The sequence below is a fragment of the Talpa europaea genome (genome assembly GCF_964194135.1).
Source record: "Talpa europaea genome assembly, chromosome: 4".
Classification (NCBI taxonomy): domain Eukaryota; kingdom Metazoa; phylum Chordata; class Mammalia; order Eulipotyphla; family Talpidae; genus Talpa; species Talpa europaea.
Window position 1 is genome coordinate 109,012,850 of NC_140070.1, and position 17,778 is coordinate 109,030,627.

Sequence of the window (17,778 nt, forward strand, 5' to 3'; positions counted from 1 at the left end):
GGATCATGCAGGGTTCAGATAGCTAAAATCAACATCAAAATCATCTCTTTTGAGCACTAGTATATGGCAGTTAGGAGGATAAACTTAGGAGTCATACAGGTCTGAGCTTTACTCCGGGCTGTAATTTGTAATTCTAAGCACATTAATCACTGTCTACATCTTAGCTTCCCAGGTTATTGGCATGGGATATTACTATAATATTATTTATTACCTCATTCATAACTGCAAAAATCAAGGAGATTAAATGTGGCACGTAATTTCTTTTCCTTCATCTCCAAGTTTTAAGAATCCTCCTTAAAACTTGGCCTTGCACACAGAGCATAATTATTTAATATGTCATATGAATCAAGAAAGGAGTAAATAGAAGAATGTGTAAGTGAAGAATGAATGAACCAAGGAATACCCAACATATTTCTAGGAATTCAAGGAATATACTTTCCATCTTAATGCAAATGTAATCATGCTTGGTTTACTATTTGCTTGAAATTTTGTATTTAGTCTGCTTATTTGTTTAAAATAAGGTACAATGAGATACACAGAGTGACCTACCTCTAGCCTTGGTTTACAGAAACAATTACTTGCATTTCAAACGAGTCAACTTTTCTTGAGACTTTCTTCACTTCATTTTGCAACTCTTCTCCTCCTCCTCTCCTCTGACTGTCCTAAGGATTGCTTCTTAAAATTGGGCATCCTCAGTGATTCCTAAGTGAACTAACCTCTCCCAGGAGGTGCAAAGACCTGCACAAAACAGCCAGATTCAAACATATTTACAAGTAGTGTTTAGTTGCTGTTTCTGCTGTCATGTAACATGTTAAACCACTCTCTCCAGTATTAGTCCACAACCATTCATGGCTTCTGCATTGAACATGGCTCTCAAACTTGACCCATCCTGGAAATCCCCAAGGTGCTCATTAGAAATAAAGTCCTGGACCCAACCTCAGATATACTCAAGGAGAATCCCTGCGTGGATCCTGAGGGCTGTGTTTTATCAAGCTTTCCAGGAGATGCTGATGATGAGGTTTAGGAACCATAATCCTGAAAGAATAATTTAGATTGTTTTCCCCTAAATGTACAATCTTGCACTTGGCTCCATAGAAACTCATCTACAGTTTTCTTGCCAACTGCACAGTATTGAGAGAACATTATGAGGTCTGGTGCCTTTGGAAATGCTGTGTTTGTCACTACTTTCCTTGTTTTGTATTGTAAATGCTGTCCTTAGTGAGAAGAAAGCCTGAAGACAGACTTCTCTCCCTGGGGTGAGCCCACTGTTCCTTGCTTTTTGTCAGAGATCTCAATACATCATTCTCGAACAACCAGTCTCCTGCAGGCTAAGTTCAATAGTTCAATGAAGGAGAGTAGTACCATAAATCATAGACAAAATATAGAATGGTGTGTAATATTATGTATTCTTGAAGCTAGTTGAAAAATTATGCAAAAACGTTCCTCCTTTAGACATTCCATCTAATCCATCTTTCAGATAAAGGAGAAAAAGAATGTGCCATCCTGGACCATACCCAGGTGTGACTATGTCTAAGGGATCTTCATCTTTCCAATTGGGTTAGATCATCTGGAATTAATCAGTAAGAAATCAGTTTACTTGGGGTATCAGGTTAGGAGTTTGTATTCTCCTTAGGACAGTCCATGGGATTCAGGTTCCTCTGGAATGGTTCAGTCCCTTGTCCATCCTGGGAACTGTTCCATCTCATCCCAGCTGTTTTCATCCTCAGGAAGTTTCTTGAATTGACGAATGCAATTGATCCCTGGTGTTTGAAGAGAGACATTCTACTTTCAGAACTGCCATTGCCCTTCTGTTCATCACCTTTCCCATGTTTCAAATTTTTTAGTAGCAGGAGGGCAGAAGAGAGTGGAGTTTTGTGCACACCAATGTATTGATGTGATAGCAGCAGGACATCTTTGGGCCACTGTCAGACTCTGGTTGTTGACTTACCTGGCAAGCAGAGTTAGCACCTGACGATCATTCTCACTGGCATTTACTGTGCTCAGCACACAAATCATGCAATTGGCAGTCTGTGTAGATTTGGTTTTGTATCTGGTTATCTGGAAAGCCCTCCAGAATATTAAATTCAACAGACATTCTTTTCCTACACCATTACTAAACACAGAGTACTGTGACAATGTGGCATAAACATTCGCAAGCCTAAAGTCCTTGACGATAGCTCATATATTCTAGACGCACAAAATGGGCTACTGAATTCTTCTGGAACAATCGTAATACCTTAGTTAGAAAGAATCGTTAGACCAAACTCTGAGAAGTTGCATGAAAAATTTTTAATTAGGGAGAGAAGAAATGGATGGCTCTATAGAGAGGAAGCTGACAAAGGGCCAGGTGAGAGAATAGAAAGATGAAGTCTGGGTTCGGCAGAGCAAACACTGAGACGAACAAATGTGAAAATAGTTTACTAAGAAAATACCCTGTGGGGTAAGTAAAGGGGAAAAGTGTAAGGTCAAGGCCAGGGCAGAGATGGGGTTCAGAGAGGGGGAACTTGAAACTGCTGCCACCTGAATCCCGGGAGCTGGCTCTGCCCAGTTTGCATGGGCCCTGATAAGCAGCTTTGAAAGAGCAACCAGTTCTGAGAGAAAAAACTTCTTTGAAAAGCAACTTTGACTCAGTGTTTTCCACTTCCCTCCAAGGCCAGACCCTGCTTTATAAAAGCTTGCCCTTATCCCCCAACAGGCGTGACTTCTCCGACCCCACTGGGGTCGGCGAACCTCACCAGGGATGCAATAAATTTCTTGCCTGTGAGAAACTTAGCCTGGCTCTCTCTTTCTTCACCGTGCCAATCCTTTCAAAAAGCTTCAGGCTTTTCCGCCCTCCCACTGCACATACGCACTTGGCCAAATGGCATGGCGCCATGTGGTGTGGCGTGGCATGGTGCTGAGGACTGAGGAGTGCAGTGGAGTGGATGGAGGTCTGCGGCAATAGAGTGTGGTGATGAACAGTGGAGAGCATGAAGACACCAACACGGCTGCTAGAACTGGTAATGAACCTACCCAGTATGGGTTGGTTGCACTACATTTGGCGTAGACTGCAGGACGGTTTGACACAGATGGTTGTGGAACCCTTTGAAACATGGGGAGGGATTGAGGGGTGGCCGGCCACGAGCAGATGGTACTCGGTGGCCAGCCTCCTTTCCCAGTGGGCATCTCCCCAGGAATGGCCAGAGGTAAATGGATCCCTGTTGCAGTTAGAACAGGCACTATACGAAATAGAAGAGACACTGGATAGTTATAGTGCCCACGAAGCGGCAGGGGCTGTGGGAAGGGTGTTTCTCACAGCTCTGTGAGAGTCTAGGCAGAAAGAGTGATCCAGAATCCAGCAGCTACAGGATGAGATGTGGGAACTGCAAAAACGTTTGGAGATTCTGGAGGCCAGAGTGTCAAGGTGACAGCAGTGAGACTGTCCCTGGGGATTAGGCGATTACGCCCAAGAGAGTATAAAAGATATATATATATATATATCACCCATCCTGGAGTACATCCTGGGGTTGGATGTACCGTGTGGCTCATGGCTAGAGACCACAGCCTCAGTTTCATCTTAGAGTGTGTGTGGTAAAGGCAAGGCAGCGGTGCGAGGACACACTAAGCATCCGCCCATACAAGTGCCAGTCCCTAGGTGAGTGACTAATACTAAGCAATATCGGTTGCCCGGAGACCACAAGGAAATGGCGGGCACAATATCAGAATTGGAGAAAGTGGGCATAGTGCCTACTGCCCACAGCCCCTACAATTTGCCGGTATAGCCGGTGAAGAAGCCTGATGTCTCTTGGCACATGACAGTAGATTATCGTGAGTTAAATAAGGTAGTTCCCCCCTTGCATGCTGCAGTGCCTTCAGTGGCACACTTAGTGGATCGTCTGAGCCATGAACTAGACGATGAGCCAGTCTGGCAAATGCATTTTTTCCAATAGATGTAGCTCCAGAGAGTCAAGACCAGTTTGCCTTCACATGGGAAGGCTGGCAAAGGACATTTACTGTGCTACCACAGGGATACCTGCATAGCCCTACTCTGTGCCACGGGCTGGAGCAGCAGATCTGGCCCAGTGGGAGAGGCCATCTTCAGTGCATTTGTATCATTACATTGATGACATTTTATTGACTAGTGACTCTCTTGCAGATTTGGAAAAGGCAGTACCTCTCCTATTGACACACCTGAAAACACATGTCTGGGCAATCAACGAAAGCAATCTGCAGGGGCCTGGACTGTCAGTTAAGTTCTTGGGGGTTATTTGGTCAGGTAAGACAAAGGTTATCCCTAATGCTGTAATAGATAAAGTGCAAGCTTACCCCACTCCAACCACAGTGAAAGCAGCTGCAAGCCTTTCTGGGCCTGCCGGGTTACTGGAGGGCATTTATACCTCACATGGCCCAGCTCCTAAGACCCTTGTATGTGTTGATATGTAAGGGGGCCAGGTGGGATTGGTCAGCTGAGGAAGACACAGCATTTGCCATAGCCAAACAAACTGTAGACTGCTCAGTCCTTGCAGGTTTTCGATTCAGTCCGACTCTGTGAGCTAGATGTGCATGCGATTCAGGAAGGGTTCAGGTGGGGACTCTGGCAGAAATCAGAGGCTACGACAGCCTGTTGTGTTTTGGTCCCAACTCTGGAATGGGCTGAGGTTAGGTATTCCTGAATTGAAAAGCAGTTAGCTGCAGCATATGCAGCCTTACTAGCTATTGAAAGTGTAACTGCCACAGCTCCTGTCTTAGTGAGAACCAATAGCTGGATGGGTACAGGTCTGGACAACAAAGCCCCATAGTGGTACTGCTCAACTGCCTACCTGGGAGAAGTGGGGGGCCTACCTAGAAGAGTGCCCTGTCAACTAGCCCCTTAAGGGCAGAGCTGCAGGAGGTTCTTGGTCTGGGGACGTATGTCAGTATGGAACCAACTTCAGAAGTCTATGTAGAAGCCAAACTTCAGGCTAGTCCCGACAAGGAGGGAGGAGCACCGATTTCAGTGGAGGCCTGGTATATGGACAGCTCCAGCCGCGGCCAGCCAGCATTGTGTACAGCTGTGGCTATACACCCAGAAACGGACACCTTTTGGTGTGAAAATAGGATAGAACAGAGCAGCCAGTGGGCTGAACTGTGAGCAGTATAGGTGGTGGTGGCCCATGAGCCTTCCCCTCTAGTAATTTGTACTGACAGTTGGGCTGTGTATAGGGGCCTGACACTGTGGATTTCTACGTGGAATTTAAATGACTGGACAGTCATGCATTGGCCATTGTGATGCCAGGCCCCATGGAAAGATACATGGGATCTAGGGAATCAGAAGCAGGTGACTGTTTATTATGTCACGGGACATGCCCCACTGGCCTCACCAGGCAACGATGAAGCAGATACCCTAGCCCAGTTCGATGGCTTGAAACTGCTCCAGGGAAGGATGTTGTGCAGTGGCTGCACAGACGCTTGCTCCACACAGGGCAAAAGACAATGTGGGCCACTGTGTGTGCCTGGCGTCTACCTGTAACTTTAGGGAAGGTTCAAACTGTTTGTTAACAATGTGTAGTGTATTTCAGGACTTAGCCCTGGAGAACTTTTGCATCCACAGACCAGGTGTTGTGGGGGTAGTTACCCTTGACATGCTGGCAGATTGACATCATTGGACCACTACCTCACTCCGATGGACAACAGTATGCCGTCACCTGTGTGGACACTGCTATTGGGTTATTGGCATCTTATCCTGCTCCACATGCTGACCAAAAGGCAGTTTTGGCAGCAATGGCACACCTATGTGCTGCATACGGACGTCTGCTGGTAGTGGAGAGCGACCAAGGGACTCATTTTACAGGAGCCCGGGTACAGCAGTGGGCCAAGGACATGGGTGTTGAATGGAAGTTTCATACTCCCTATAATCCCAAAGCTGCAGGGATCATAGAGTGCTATAATGGCCTGCTAAAGCAAGGATGGATAGCTACTGTCCCCACTCTGATGCTGGCTGGGTCGAACCAATGTCTGTGGGTAGTGCTACGAACACTAAATGAGAGGAGCAGGAAGGCAGCCTGGCTCCAGTGGAGGTGTTGCTGCATCGTGCTGCAACTCCCATTCAATTGCAGATGCACACTTCGGATATTTTGTTAAAGCCTGGATTTGTACAGCAGGGCAACATTTTATTGCCAACCCTGACTGGAGGGAACCCAGGGCAGACTGTGGACTGGGAATGGCCCTGGACTGTGAAGGCTCCCCACATGCGCTGGCTATCAATATAATAGCCTCTTGGGGTCATGGCCTGGAGGCCAATTTACAAAAAACACCATGGGTGACTGCACAGTGGCTGCCACGGGTGGGTAACACCCTGGGGTGGCAGATCAGAAGGCAATCCTAAAGGGGATATTTGTGATGACTCTATAGCCTATTGGGAGTGCTCCACTCTTGCTACATGTAGAGCTCTCTGATGCCTCTTTGCTGGCAAAGCAAATGTGATACTCACAACCTGGAAGTCCACTGATGCCAGCTACAATATTATCTTCGGACACAAAATTGGCATGTATAGGGTCTTTATGGTGGCGCAAGGGGTTAAGCACCACACTATGAAGCAATCCGCAGCCTCTGCAGTGCGAGTTCGATCCCTGGCCAGCCAGGGAGAAATCCACATGGTGCAGCAGACCTCTCCTGTCTCACCCGCTGCTCCCCTCAGTGTATTTCAGTCAGTCTGCCTATTCTGTTCCCCACTTTGTCTCTGGTGAATCCTCTCACTCCCCTGCATCTCTGGCCTGTACCCCAGCTCTTGTATGCATAAGTAAATAAATCTTAAAAAAAAGATTGGCGTGTATGTTGCCAGATGGGAGGGATCTCCCATTGCTGGTGCCAATGACTTCTTTATCTTTCCGCCCCCAAGAGAATTGAACTTAGTTATATTGTGATGTATCCTGTTTGCTTTTTTGGGCCATGGCTACAGTGTTTATGTTTGTTACAGGAAATTTGTATATACTTGTATATAGACTGTATGGCGGAAAGCCCTGATGGGGTGGATTATGGAGTAAATAAAGGGGAAAAGCTTCAGGCTTTTCCGCCCTCCCACTGTGCATGCACACTCAGCCAAACGCGTGGCGCCACGTGACATGGCATGGCATGGCGTGCGTGGCATGGCGTGGGGCGGCGCGGAGGGCGTGGTGTGGCATGGTGCCGAGGATGAAGTAGTGCAGTGGAGTGGACAGAGGTCTGTGGTGGTGAGTGGCAGAGTGCAAAGGAGTGCGGTGCCGAACAGCAGAGATCATGAAGACACCAACACAGCTGCTAGAACCAGTAAGGAACCTACCCGGTGTGGGATGGTTGCGCTACATACCCCTAGGGAAATCTCTTAAGAGGACCAAGAAATTATATAGAATGTGATTTCCCTCAGAGCATTAACCTAAATCCAACACTGCCACAGAACTTTGGGACGTAAACTTCACCTCAGTGTCCCAACTCTTGGCATAGGAGAAGAGCTGCAGGCTCCAAGCTTAGTCATTGGCTCAGGGCAGCTGGGACAGGGTGAGGTTGGGGAGTAAACGCCTAGCGCTTTGGGGACTTTGCTAGGACAGGTAAAGGGACTTAAGGGCAGTCTTTTGCTGAGCGTCATAGGTACAGATCATTAGACGAAAACACAAAGCCCCCTGCAGGCATTGAAGATATCCCAAGGAGATCTGAACAGATCACCGAGTATCTGCTACAATTCTCTTTTCCACCCTGCTACTGATCATCCCAAAGGGGTAAAAAAAAAAAAAAAAAAAAACAAATGTAAGCATCCACCAAATTTGGGAAATGGGATGCTGTAAAGCAGATTCTTGGGCAGGGAAAGAGTAATTTTTTTTTATTTGTACAATATTTGTTGAGCAACTGGTGTATCTGCCATTCCCAGAGCTAAGTGCTTGAATTTGAAGACAATTGGTTCTTTCCCTTGCATGTGATAAGAACCATTTTTGACTTGTATAAATTGCTATGGGAGTGGTTCCCAAAGCAAAGTTGGCAGATCCAACACTAGTGAGGCCACCAAGCCTGGGGCATATAATGCATTAAAAAAAAATTGAAGTGACTGCATAATAGAGCAAATCAATTAATACTTATTTAATGACCAGAGAGATAATAACTTTGAAATCCCAATTAGAAGCAATTAAATAAAAAATAATTGCTTCAACGGTGCACACCAAATTACAACATTTGTAATGCATAAAGGCTTTTCTTGAAACAGAGTAAAACATACCACATACATATTGTGAATTTTAATATTTTTGTAAAGTGCAAGTTTTAGCTACTGAATTTGAAAAATATCTTTAAAATTGTACTTTATTTTTCTCTTCAAATTTTAAATTGTTTTAAAACTACAGGGCAGGGCCTCCCTGGTGGTGCAGCTGGTTGAGCACAGCGCTGTGGAACTGTCTACAGCCTTTGCAGTGCGGGTTCGATTCCCACCTGGCCAGGGAGCTACCCACATGGAACAGTAGATCTCTCCTGTCTCACCCGCTGCTCCCCTCAGCAGTGCTTTCAGTCTGTCTGCCTGTTCTGCTCCCCACTCTGTCTCTGGTGAATCCTCTCACTCTCCTGTGCCTCTGGACTGTACCCCAGCTATTGTATAAATAAAAAATTAAATCTTTTAAAAAAATAAATAAATAAAACTACAGGACAGGTCAAGAAAATAAAATGTCATATCAATTAAACTATTTACTAATTGTATACATTTTACTTTTTGCAGGTGATTTGATTTTATAAAAATTCATTTGTTAGTTCCCACAATGTCACTATTAAGTACAATATATGCCCTTTTCTCCTTTTATAAAAATACATTAATATAACTTAAAAGTATAAATCCATTATGTCTCTTACATTATAATATTTCTCATTTTTGAAGATTCATTTTTATTGGCATAATTTTATATACAAAATCCAATAAAATACCATTTTATGTCTATACTTATTTTATACCTATTGTTTGTTGTTGTTATTATTCATTTCACAATCTCAAAAAAACATTTGCTGTGCAGAGGAGGAGTTGCAAAGAAGAACCTGCTTTGGGTGCCACACGCAATGCACTCACACCCACTCTTCCACCTCAAATCCTGTGATTTTAAAAAATATAATTTATTTATTTATATGTATTTTATATCATTGTTCATTTTTGTACAATGTTTGCTTTTTCCCCTCAGGTGTAGTCCCCATAGAATTCCCACCACCAATTCACCCATGCATCATTGCCATAGTCCCTCCTGCTGTATCTTTGTCCATTACATACACAGCTTTAGGCGCCGCCACTTACTTCTTAGCCCCAAACATCAGGGTTTCTATATTTGATATTCCCTTTACTGGGAACCATTTTTGCCAGGTAGCCACATGCCTTAGCTCAAGTGTCTCTTTGTCACTAGTACCTTCCCTGATCACCTTAATTGAAATGGAACCCCTGGGTCTCCCTGGTGGCACAGGGTTTAAAGACAGCGCTATTAAGCTGCTGCCAGCCTCTATAGCACGAGTTCTATCCCCAGCTGGCCAGAGAGCAACCCACATGATGCAACAGACCTTTCCTGTCTCGCCCGTTGCTCCCCTCAGCAGTGTATTTCAGTCTGCCTGTTCTGCTCCCCATTCTGTCTTTGATGAATCCTCTCACCTCCTGCACTTCTGGCCTGTACCCAGTTCATGTATGCATGAATAAATAAATCTTAAAAAAATAAAATAAAATGCAACCCGTCCTTCCCTTCTGCTCCCCATACCTTCAGTCCTAGCCCCTACCTACCTCCCTCACTCATACTGCTAACCTTATTTTTCTCCATGCAATATCACTGTCTGCCCAACAGTGAATCTTACTGTTTTCTTGTTCTGTCATCAGTCTTTCCCTGCTGAAATGTCAGCCCCATGGGGGCAGTGACTTCTGTCTACTTTGATAACTGCTGTCCCTGCAACCCCTGGAGCAGTGCTTTATAGAAAGTCAGTGCTCAATCAGTATGTGTTCAACATATTAATGAAGATATTGGAATAGATGGGAGGTAAGTAAACCTGATGTAAATATAATTTGATACATGAGCAGATGTGTATAATTCTTGGGAAGAGACAGTCTAGGAAATTCACCATATCGTCAAGGATCCCTGTGACAGGTGATGAGACCACTGAAACAGATCCCTGGTCAGTTCTTTGAGTGCTGGGTTTTGAACCTCTTTGCTCCTCTAGGAGTTCGTCAGTTTGTACCTACCTGCCTCTTGTATTTTTATCTGATTCATTTATGCTCCTTTCAGTTCTAGCTCTCATCTTAGAAACTTTGCTAAAGGAAGGAACAGGACAGAAAGAACTCCTTTGCACAGTGTGGGCTCTTCTTTGTTTCCAGATAAGTAAAATTCAGCTTCTACCCCTCTAAGTTTTGACACAGTCACCAAATTTTTGATATATATGTCATCCTATGTGGAAATTTAAGGCACAGATCGGGAAAGGACAAACCACAGCTTTACTTTGAACAGCCCACCTCTGTGTTTCCTGGCAGAAGCTGCTTGCTCTGCTCTGCTTCCATCTGTAGAGAATGTGTGGCTTTTTTTTTTTTCTTTTTTAAAGATTGATTTTACTCATGCATACAAGAACCAGGGTACAGACAGGCCAGATGTGCGGGAGGGTGAGAGGATTCACCAGAGACAGAGCGGGGAACAGAACAGGCAGACTGACTGAAATACACTGCTGAAGGGAGCAGTGGGCGAGACAGGAGAGGTCTGCCGCACTATGTGGGTATCTCCCTGGCTGGCTGGGATTAAACCCACCAACAGGGGCTGCAGACAGCCTCACAGTGCTGCATTCAACCACCTGCACCACCAGGGAGGCCCTGTGTGACTTGTTTTTGTCGAGCAGTGATGAGAGGTAGCAAGAGCCAAGTGTTGCTGGCTCTGTCTATAACAGACTGAGCGCAATTAAGGAGTGGACATGTGTCCACGTCTTTAAATATATATTTCAGATGAGGATTAGTCATGTATCCAAATTCAAATATCTTTCTAATCTTGTGGTTGCTGTGAAGAGCTCACAAGTCATTCAATCAGACATCAGAGGCCACTGCATAACCCGTCACCCAATTATAGGGCCTCTCATGTATGATCCTCCTCGGCTGCAGTAACCCAGGCCTTCATCCTTACAACAGTCACCTCAGCATGGTTTTGCCTCTTTCTCCAGAATGTGAGTCCCCTGAGGAAAAGGATCCAATCTGATCAACCCCTTTGCCCCTCACTGTGAACATCATAGGGTCTGCGTAGAAGAGACTGCTAAATGGCACCAAATTTGTTTCCTCTACTTCCGGTACATAGATGGACCAGGTTTCCTAGTGAACTGTGCAATATGGGTGGTCTATTCAATCTTCTAGCATAAATACAATTGCCTTCCAGGACTCTGGAGTTGCTTCTAGGTTTCCATAGAAACCTTCATCTACTACACCTCCACGTGTATAAGTCCTTTGTATATTCATAGCAACCTTGGAATTTGCTTGCTGAAGATGGTGGGGCCAGAATCACTGCTTGAAAGAGACTACCCCCTTTACTGGCACCGCTAACATCTAGTCAGACCCACACTTCTACTATGTTCAACCACTGAAAATTGTTATTGTAGTTATAGCAGCCAACTTATCATAAACAGTCTTGCCCATGCAGGCATTCAACATTTTTTTTTGAAATGGAAAGTTGTAGTGAGGTTCTAGTGGTCAGTAGAGAAAGCAATAAACTTCAAAACCTAGGTCAGGTGTCCAAATATGGACCAGCTTTCCTTTTAGTGAAACTGATCCTACCAAGTAGGAGGGAGAGGCCTTGTTTTAATGCATTCCACATACCCCTTGTAGTTTCATTCCATAAGCCTCATGGTTACACCCTCCCCTGTAACCACATAATCCCACATGCCCTTCACCTCAAGAATCAGAGCAGAGTTCTAGAGAAAACATGGTAGGAGGTAATATTTCCTGGTAGAAATAATTTGGATGAAACACAAGAGACCTGACTTTGAGTCCTGGATCTGCCTTTTTTTTTTTCACTGAGTAGCCTAAGCTACTCATTACCTCCAAGGCATTTGTGAACACTTGTGATTTTTTTAGAAGACTTTATGTTGCCTTTTATTTTGTACTTGCACAGGGCAAAAGAGTTCATCAGTAGGAAGAAGCTGAAGTCTTGGGTTTGGACTAGTAGAAAGAGAAGACACAGTCCTTTTGATATATAAAGATAGGCCTAGCTTGTCCTGTGTATCTACCACCCAAAGAATGGAGAACAAATCAACAAGTCTGACATGATGTACAAGTTCAGCATGGCTGGGCATACCTCTGATTACATCTCCATCATCATTATCTAATGCTCCTTGTTTTTCTTTTTATTTTCAAATCTTAATTTCCCTTAATACACCTAATAGTCTCTATTTTCTCATTTCTTTTGAACCTTTTAACAAATTCTGTTTTGTTCTCAGGCCTTATACATGCTCACCCCCAGCCACTAGCTCCCACTCCCCCTATCTGGTTAACTTATTTTCTTCCTTGCTGTCAGCATAGTGTTCACTCAGTAATTCTGAGTTTGGTGTCCGTCTTATTTAAGATTTTGCTTACTTGTCTGTCCTTCCCAAGCAACTGTAAACTCCCTTAGGGTAAAGGATGGTTCTTCTCTCAGGCTTGTATCCTAGGGGCCTAGAATGCCTGGAACATCTGTTGTTTTAAGCATACTTGCTGAGTTAAAGTAGACTAGAGTTGCTCTAATTGTTTTACTTTGTATCTTTATATTACAGAAACTTTAGGCCGCAGAAATCCCAAACAAAAGGGATTTGTTAAGAACGTTGGATTATCTATTTAACAATGTGTATAGAACAAGGTAGTCCTAGGCTAGGTTTTGTGGTTCAGAGGTATGATAAGGATCTAAACTTTTTCATTTTTTTGATCCATTTTTGTTAGCAGAGATATTTTCATTCTCCTTGTGATCAGAAATGGCTTGCCATGCTCCAAGTTTTGCATCCTCATACAACAATTCAAAGGAAAGGAGAAAAGAAAGGATAGAAAAAAGTTCTCTTTTTCACCAATAGGATAATCTTTGCCAGAAGACTTTGTTCTCCAACTGATTTTCCTTTGTATTTGTAGGGTAAGTGATTTTCAGGCTTTTCTGCCCTGGACCATTTCACCTACATTTGTCACATTGTTATAGTTGTGTGGGCCTTGGCTGGAGTTTTGAAATATCTGCCAAGAGAAGCAGAAGCAGAATTGAGGCAGGAGAGAGAAGCCCCAGGTGAAAACTTGCCTGGGGTTTGGGGGTCTGCTGGTTTTCTGGCACCCCCAGCACCCCTGCCTGCTGTGTGCCTGGTTGCTGCACTACATGTAAAAGCTCAATAAAAGCCTGAGTAAGCCACAGAGGGCTCCAGAATTCTCCTTTACCCGCCTGGCTGCCCAATCATAGAAAACCTGCTCTATGGCCATCCTGCCACTACACTATTTTACTGTTGAGAACTGGGTCACAAGCCTACTCTTATACAAATCATGACTCATACCATGGTGCTTTTAGCTGTGTCCTGCTGTTGAGATAAAAATAGGTGTCCTTTTGATAAAAAATATGAGTGAATAATTGATAGGTAAGAACTGACTGATGACTGCCCTAAAGACTTTATTAGATTTCACTAAAATCTGGGACTTCTTTTACCAAACGTAAGCTCTACTTTAGATTAGAACTACTTAAAAGTACAACATTTCTGATGACATATTATTCTTTAGCATGGCTATCTCAGTAGACTTTCTGGTCTGAAATGTTGTAATTGTCTGTTTATTCTCATCAGATACTTTCCACAGGGCCAGAAAGCACAGTGACCACTCCTGAACTCCAAGGAGGGTTCTGGTGCTCTTTCAAGGCCACCAAGGACTATCTCAGGCAATGAAAAGAGTCAAGTATTACCCTCTAGTAGTCTTCATTCCTGTTAGATTTTCTTTCATGGCCTGAGTGGCAAAGATTTGTTCAGTGGGCTAGATTCAATAAAAAGGTAATAAAAGCATAAAAATTTTTAATATGAACAAATTAACCAAGCTCTGAGTGGATCACAGTGAATCTATTTTTGATAAAAATATCAAATTCAGATGTAGAAATGTAGATGATATTCACAGTATCCAAAACTTTCCAGTTCCTTCTCCCCTCAAATGATTTACTTATCTGAAGCCATTTTGCTACTTAAAAAAGGAAAAGGAATCAAATTATTATTTTTTAATTTTGTATTAAAGTACTCTTACAGGGAAACCCCAATGTGAATTGGGTTGCCTGACTGTGGGTCCTCACCATGCACTTAAAAGGGACTCATATTGAAACTCAATTGCAGATACAGACAAAAAGGGGTAATAAAGGGTTTATTTACAAAAAAGGGGAAATGAAGAAATGCATAACTCTGGGAGAAAGAGAGAGAAAGAGATAAATTGGTGAATGAGTCCTACCAGTTCTGCTGAATAGCATGCTGAAAGCTAGCTAAAAACCAAGCACACCCCTCCACCCCCCAAGGCCCACTTGTCCAGTTATATACCAAACCTGGCTGCTTGACTCCACTCTTAGTTCCCAGCAATCTTCGTTTCAGTGGTGATGACATTATCGGATTTATAGTCCTTGGTGTCTTGGATCTCTTTGGTCTGGGGTGGGGTGGGGTGGCGTCTATAAAACCTGTTTGTGTGGTTTGTTCAGGACATCCTTCTCCCCAACAGTACCATTGCTTTACATCATTGTTAGTGACTTTGAAGTTATAGGACCTTCCTCCTCAGGGGTAGTCACTGTAGCACACCTGTTAGGGGGAAAAGGATGTCCTAAATCTAATTCCATACAGGCTTTGTGGGCTCCACCCCCGCCCCAGGCCAAAGCCAAAGACACTGGGAACTCCAAATCCCATCACCACCAAAGGGAAGGTGGCTGGGACCTGAGGGTGGGGTTAAGCAGCCAGGTTGGTATAAAGCCAGACACTTGGGTTTTGGAGGGGTTCCCCCATTTTGGCTCTCCGCCAGCTCTCAGTGTCTGGCCAGCTCTGAGAGTGCCTTTGTGTTTCCAGGTTGGCGGATAGGGTAGGACACATTAAAGACTTTATTTCCCTATTTTCTCCCTGAGTTGTACATTTTCCTTATTTCCTTTTCCCTTGTAAATAAACCTTTTATTAACCTTTTGTGTATGCCTATAGTGGAGCATTAATAAGTCCCTTTTAAGCGCGTGGGTGAGGACCCACAGCCAGGCAACCCGTTCAATATCGGGGCTGCCCTATAACATACCCACCACCAGCTCACCTATAGCTCTCCCATAGTCCTCCGCCAAAATTCAGAATCAAATTATGTTTATAGTTGAGTTTTAAAAAGTTTTCTTGATTAGTGTGATGATGATAATGATGATGATTTATCTCTTATTAAGTGTTACAAGCATTATAGTTTACATTTTATAAGTATCAGCTTAGACCTTAGATATCAACTAAAAAATAATTATTGCTGTTTTACATATTAGGATCTGAATTCAGGTTTTCAGTGATTTGTGAGGGGTTATCTGTAGAGCAAGGTTTAGAACTCAGATTTTTCTGATTCCAAAATTCGCCACCACAAACCAACCTCTTTTTCTTCAGTTCTCATTGTAATCACAATTTGTCCACTGTGCTTTCCCAAAGTCCACTGAAATTTTATTCACCTATTACTGGTTAATGCTTTTGTCTAAGGTTTTTAACAAAGTGGCCATTCCCATTCATTGGCCAAGACTTTTATGTACAGCAAATGAAATTACTTATCTTTCCAGTTCAACAACTAGAGTCTGGAGGCTCTCAGAAATAACTCAGCAAATAGGCCCTAAGAAGAGGAAAAAAAAAAAAAAAAAAAACCTTCAAGAAGCAGATAGATTAACAGACCAATCCTGTGGCTGAGAAGAGTATTTCCTCTCTTTCCTTTGTTATCTTAAAATGTGAGGTGTGTGCTAAGAGATTTAATAAGCACCCAAGAACTGCAAGGGCAAATAGCAGCTGTTCTGAGCTTGCATAGCCCCAGGGTTTTGAAATTTACCCTTTCAGTCAGCAGGGACCCTAATGCTAACACTTCTGCTTTAGATGGAGGAGCAAAGTAAGAAGGATCATCGGGCTTTGCTGAACCCAGGAGAAGAGAATGAGCTGGTGAGTCTTTCCTTCTTTTTATTTATTCCTTCTTTTTATTGCCCTTCTTTCCTCAAGGTGCCCAGGCTGTTGGCAGGGGCTACTGGGATGGTACTGGCTTTGGGACCTGGAAAGGTTTTGTTATAGAGCAACCCCGATATTAAACGGGTTCCTGGCTGTGGGTCCTCACCCGCGCGCTTTAAAGGGACTTATGAATACTCTACTACAGACACACACAAAAGGGTTAATAAAAGGATTATTTACAAGAGAAAGAGAAATAAGGAAAATGTACAACTCAGGGAGAAAATAGGGAAATAAAGTCTTTAATGCGTCCTACCCGATCCCTGTCCTATAACAGTTTAAGTTTGATATGGCCTTTTGAGAGTCACAAGACACTATTTTATTTTTTTAAAATTAAGTATTTTGGGCCTCCCTGGTGGCGCAGCGGTTGAGCGCTGGGTTGCAAAGCTGCCCGTGGCCCCTGCGGCGCCAGTTCGATCCCCGGCTGCTCCCCAGCCACCAGAGGAGGGTCCCACATGGGCGCAGACCTCTCCTGCGGTCCTTCTGCCTGCTCTGCTCCCCGCTCTGGCTCTGGTGAATTCTCTCACCCTCCCGCACTTCTGACTGTACCCAGTGCATGTATAAACAAAACGAACAAACAAACAAATAAATAAAACATGCCTCTATAAAAAAAAGAAGCTTTAAAAAAATTAAATATTTTATTTTATATAATTCTTATATCTTTTTTCATCTTTGCACAATGTATGCATTTTCATTTTGGTTATATAAGACACTATTTTATAGTGAGGGAGTCTGCAGGGACTGAGAAAGTTGTGTCTTCTAGATGATGCCTTTTTGCCATCCTCATATACCGCACACCCTGTGAAGCTTCCTCCTCAAATGTTAGCTGAGTAATTGGGGTACTTTCGCATGTGCTTATAGAGGTGTTCCTCCCTTTTCATCTGATTTACTATGTCATTGAACAAAAAAGAATAAGTGTGTTCTAAATTTAGCATATATTTAAAAAGTTCTAATTTCTCCAATTCTTTTTTCCCACTGCCTTCTCCATCAAACATATAAACCTGAAAAATAATCATTAAAAATCTGAAAACTCCTACCGTGCCTATTTAGTGGTAATGAGCTTACATTTATTATATGATCCTCAGAACTGAATGATGAAGAAATTAATCCTGTTTACATAGAAAAGAAATATGAGACTGGACAAGTTAAGTAACTTGCCCATTGGTCCACAAGGGACAGGCTGGGAATCTATCAATAGCCCCACTCTTTACCTTTTCATAGCCTTTGATGTTCATACTACAGCAGGGTCTTAGTTAAGTCATGAGAAAGGTGGACAGAGAGAGAGGACAGAGCAGAGAGGGCACACTGGAGGGCAGAAGACTGCCCAGCCAAGGAGGATATGGTTCAGTTATAAGAAGGGTGTCAGTTTCCTCCATGGCCTCCTGGTTCCCTGTGAGATTTGTGGGAAACCCATAACTGGTCTCTCCACATTTACCCACATTTATTAACCTGAGGAATACAAGTGCTTTCATCTACAGCTGCAGTATCCAATAAGGCTGCCACTGGCCCATGTGGTTTTTGAACACTAGAAAATTATCTCTGGAATGTGCTATATATAAAAATACACCCCAGATTTTGAAGATTTGTTTTCAAAAAGTGCAAAATTCTCATTAATCATCTTTATATTTGTTATACATTGTTTTGGAT

The 17,778-nt window shown here is 43.4% G+C and overlaps 1 protein-coding gene across 1 annotated transcript in view; it reads left to right on the forward strand.

Moving 5' to 3' along the window:
• Window positions 1–16,008: 16,008 nt before the first annotated feature.
• Window positions 16,009–17,778, forward strand: part of ATP13A5 (ATPase 13A5) — a gene marked incomplete at both ends in the record, with an annotated part of 96,935 nt that continues 95,165 nt past the window's right edge. Inside the window, one exon of the mRNA XM_084232214.1 lies at window positions 16,009–16,071. Coding sequence (XP_084088340.1) covers window positions 16,009–16,071 — 63 coding nt within the window. The remainder of the gene's footprint in view (window positions 16,072–17,778) is intronic.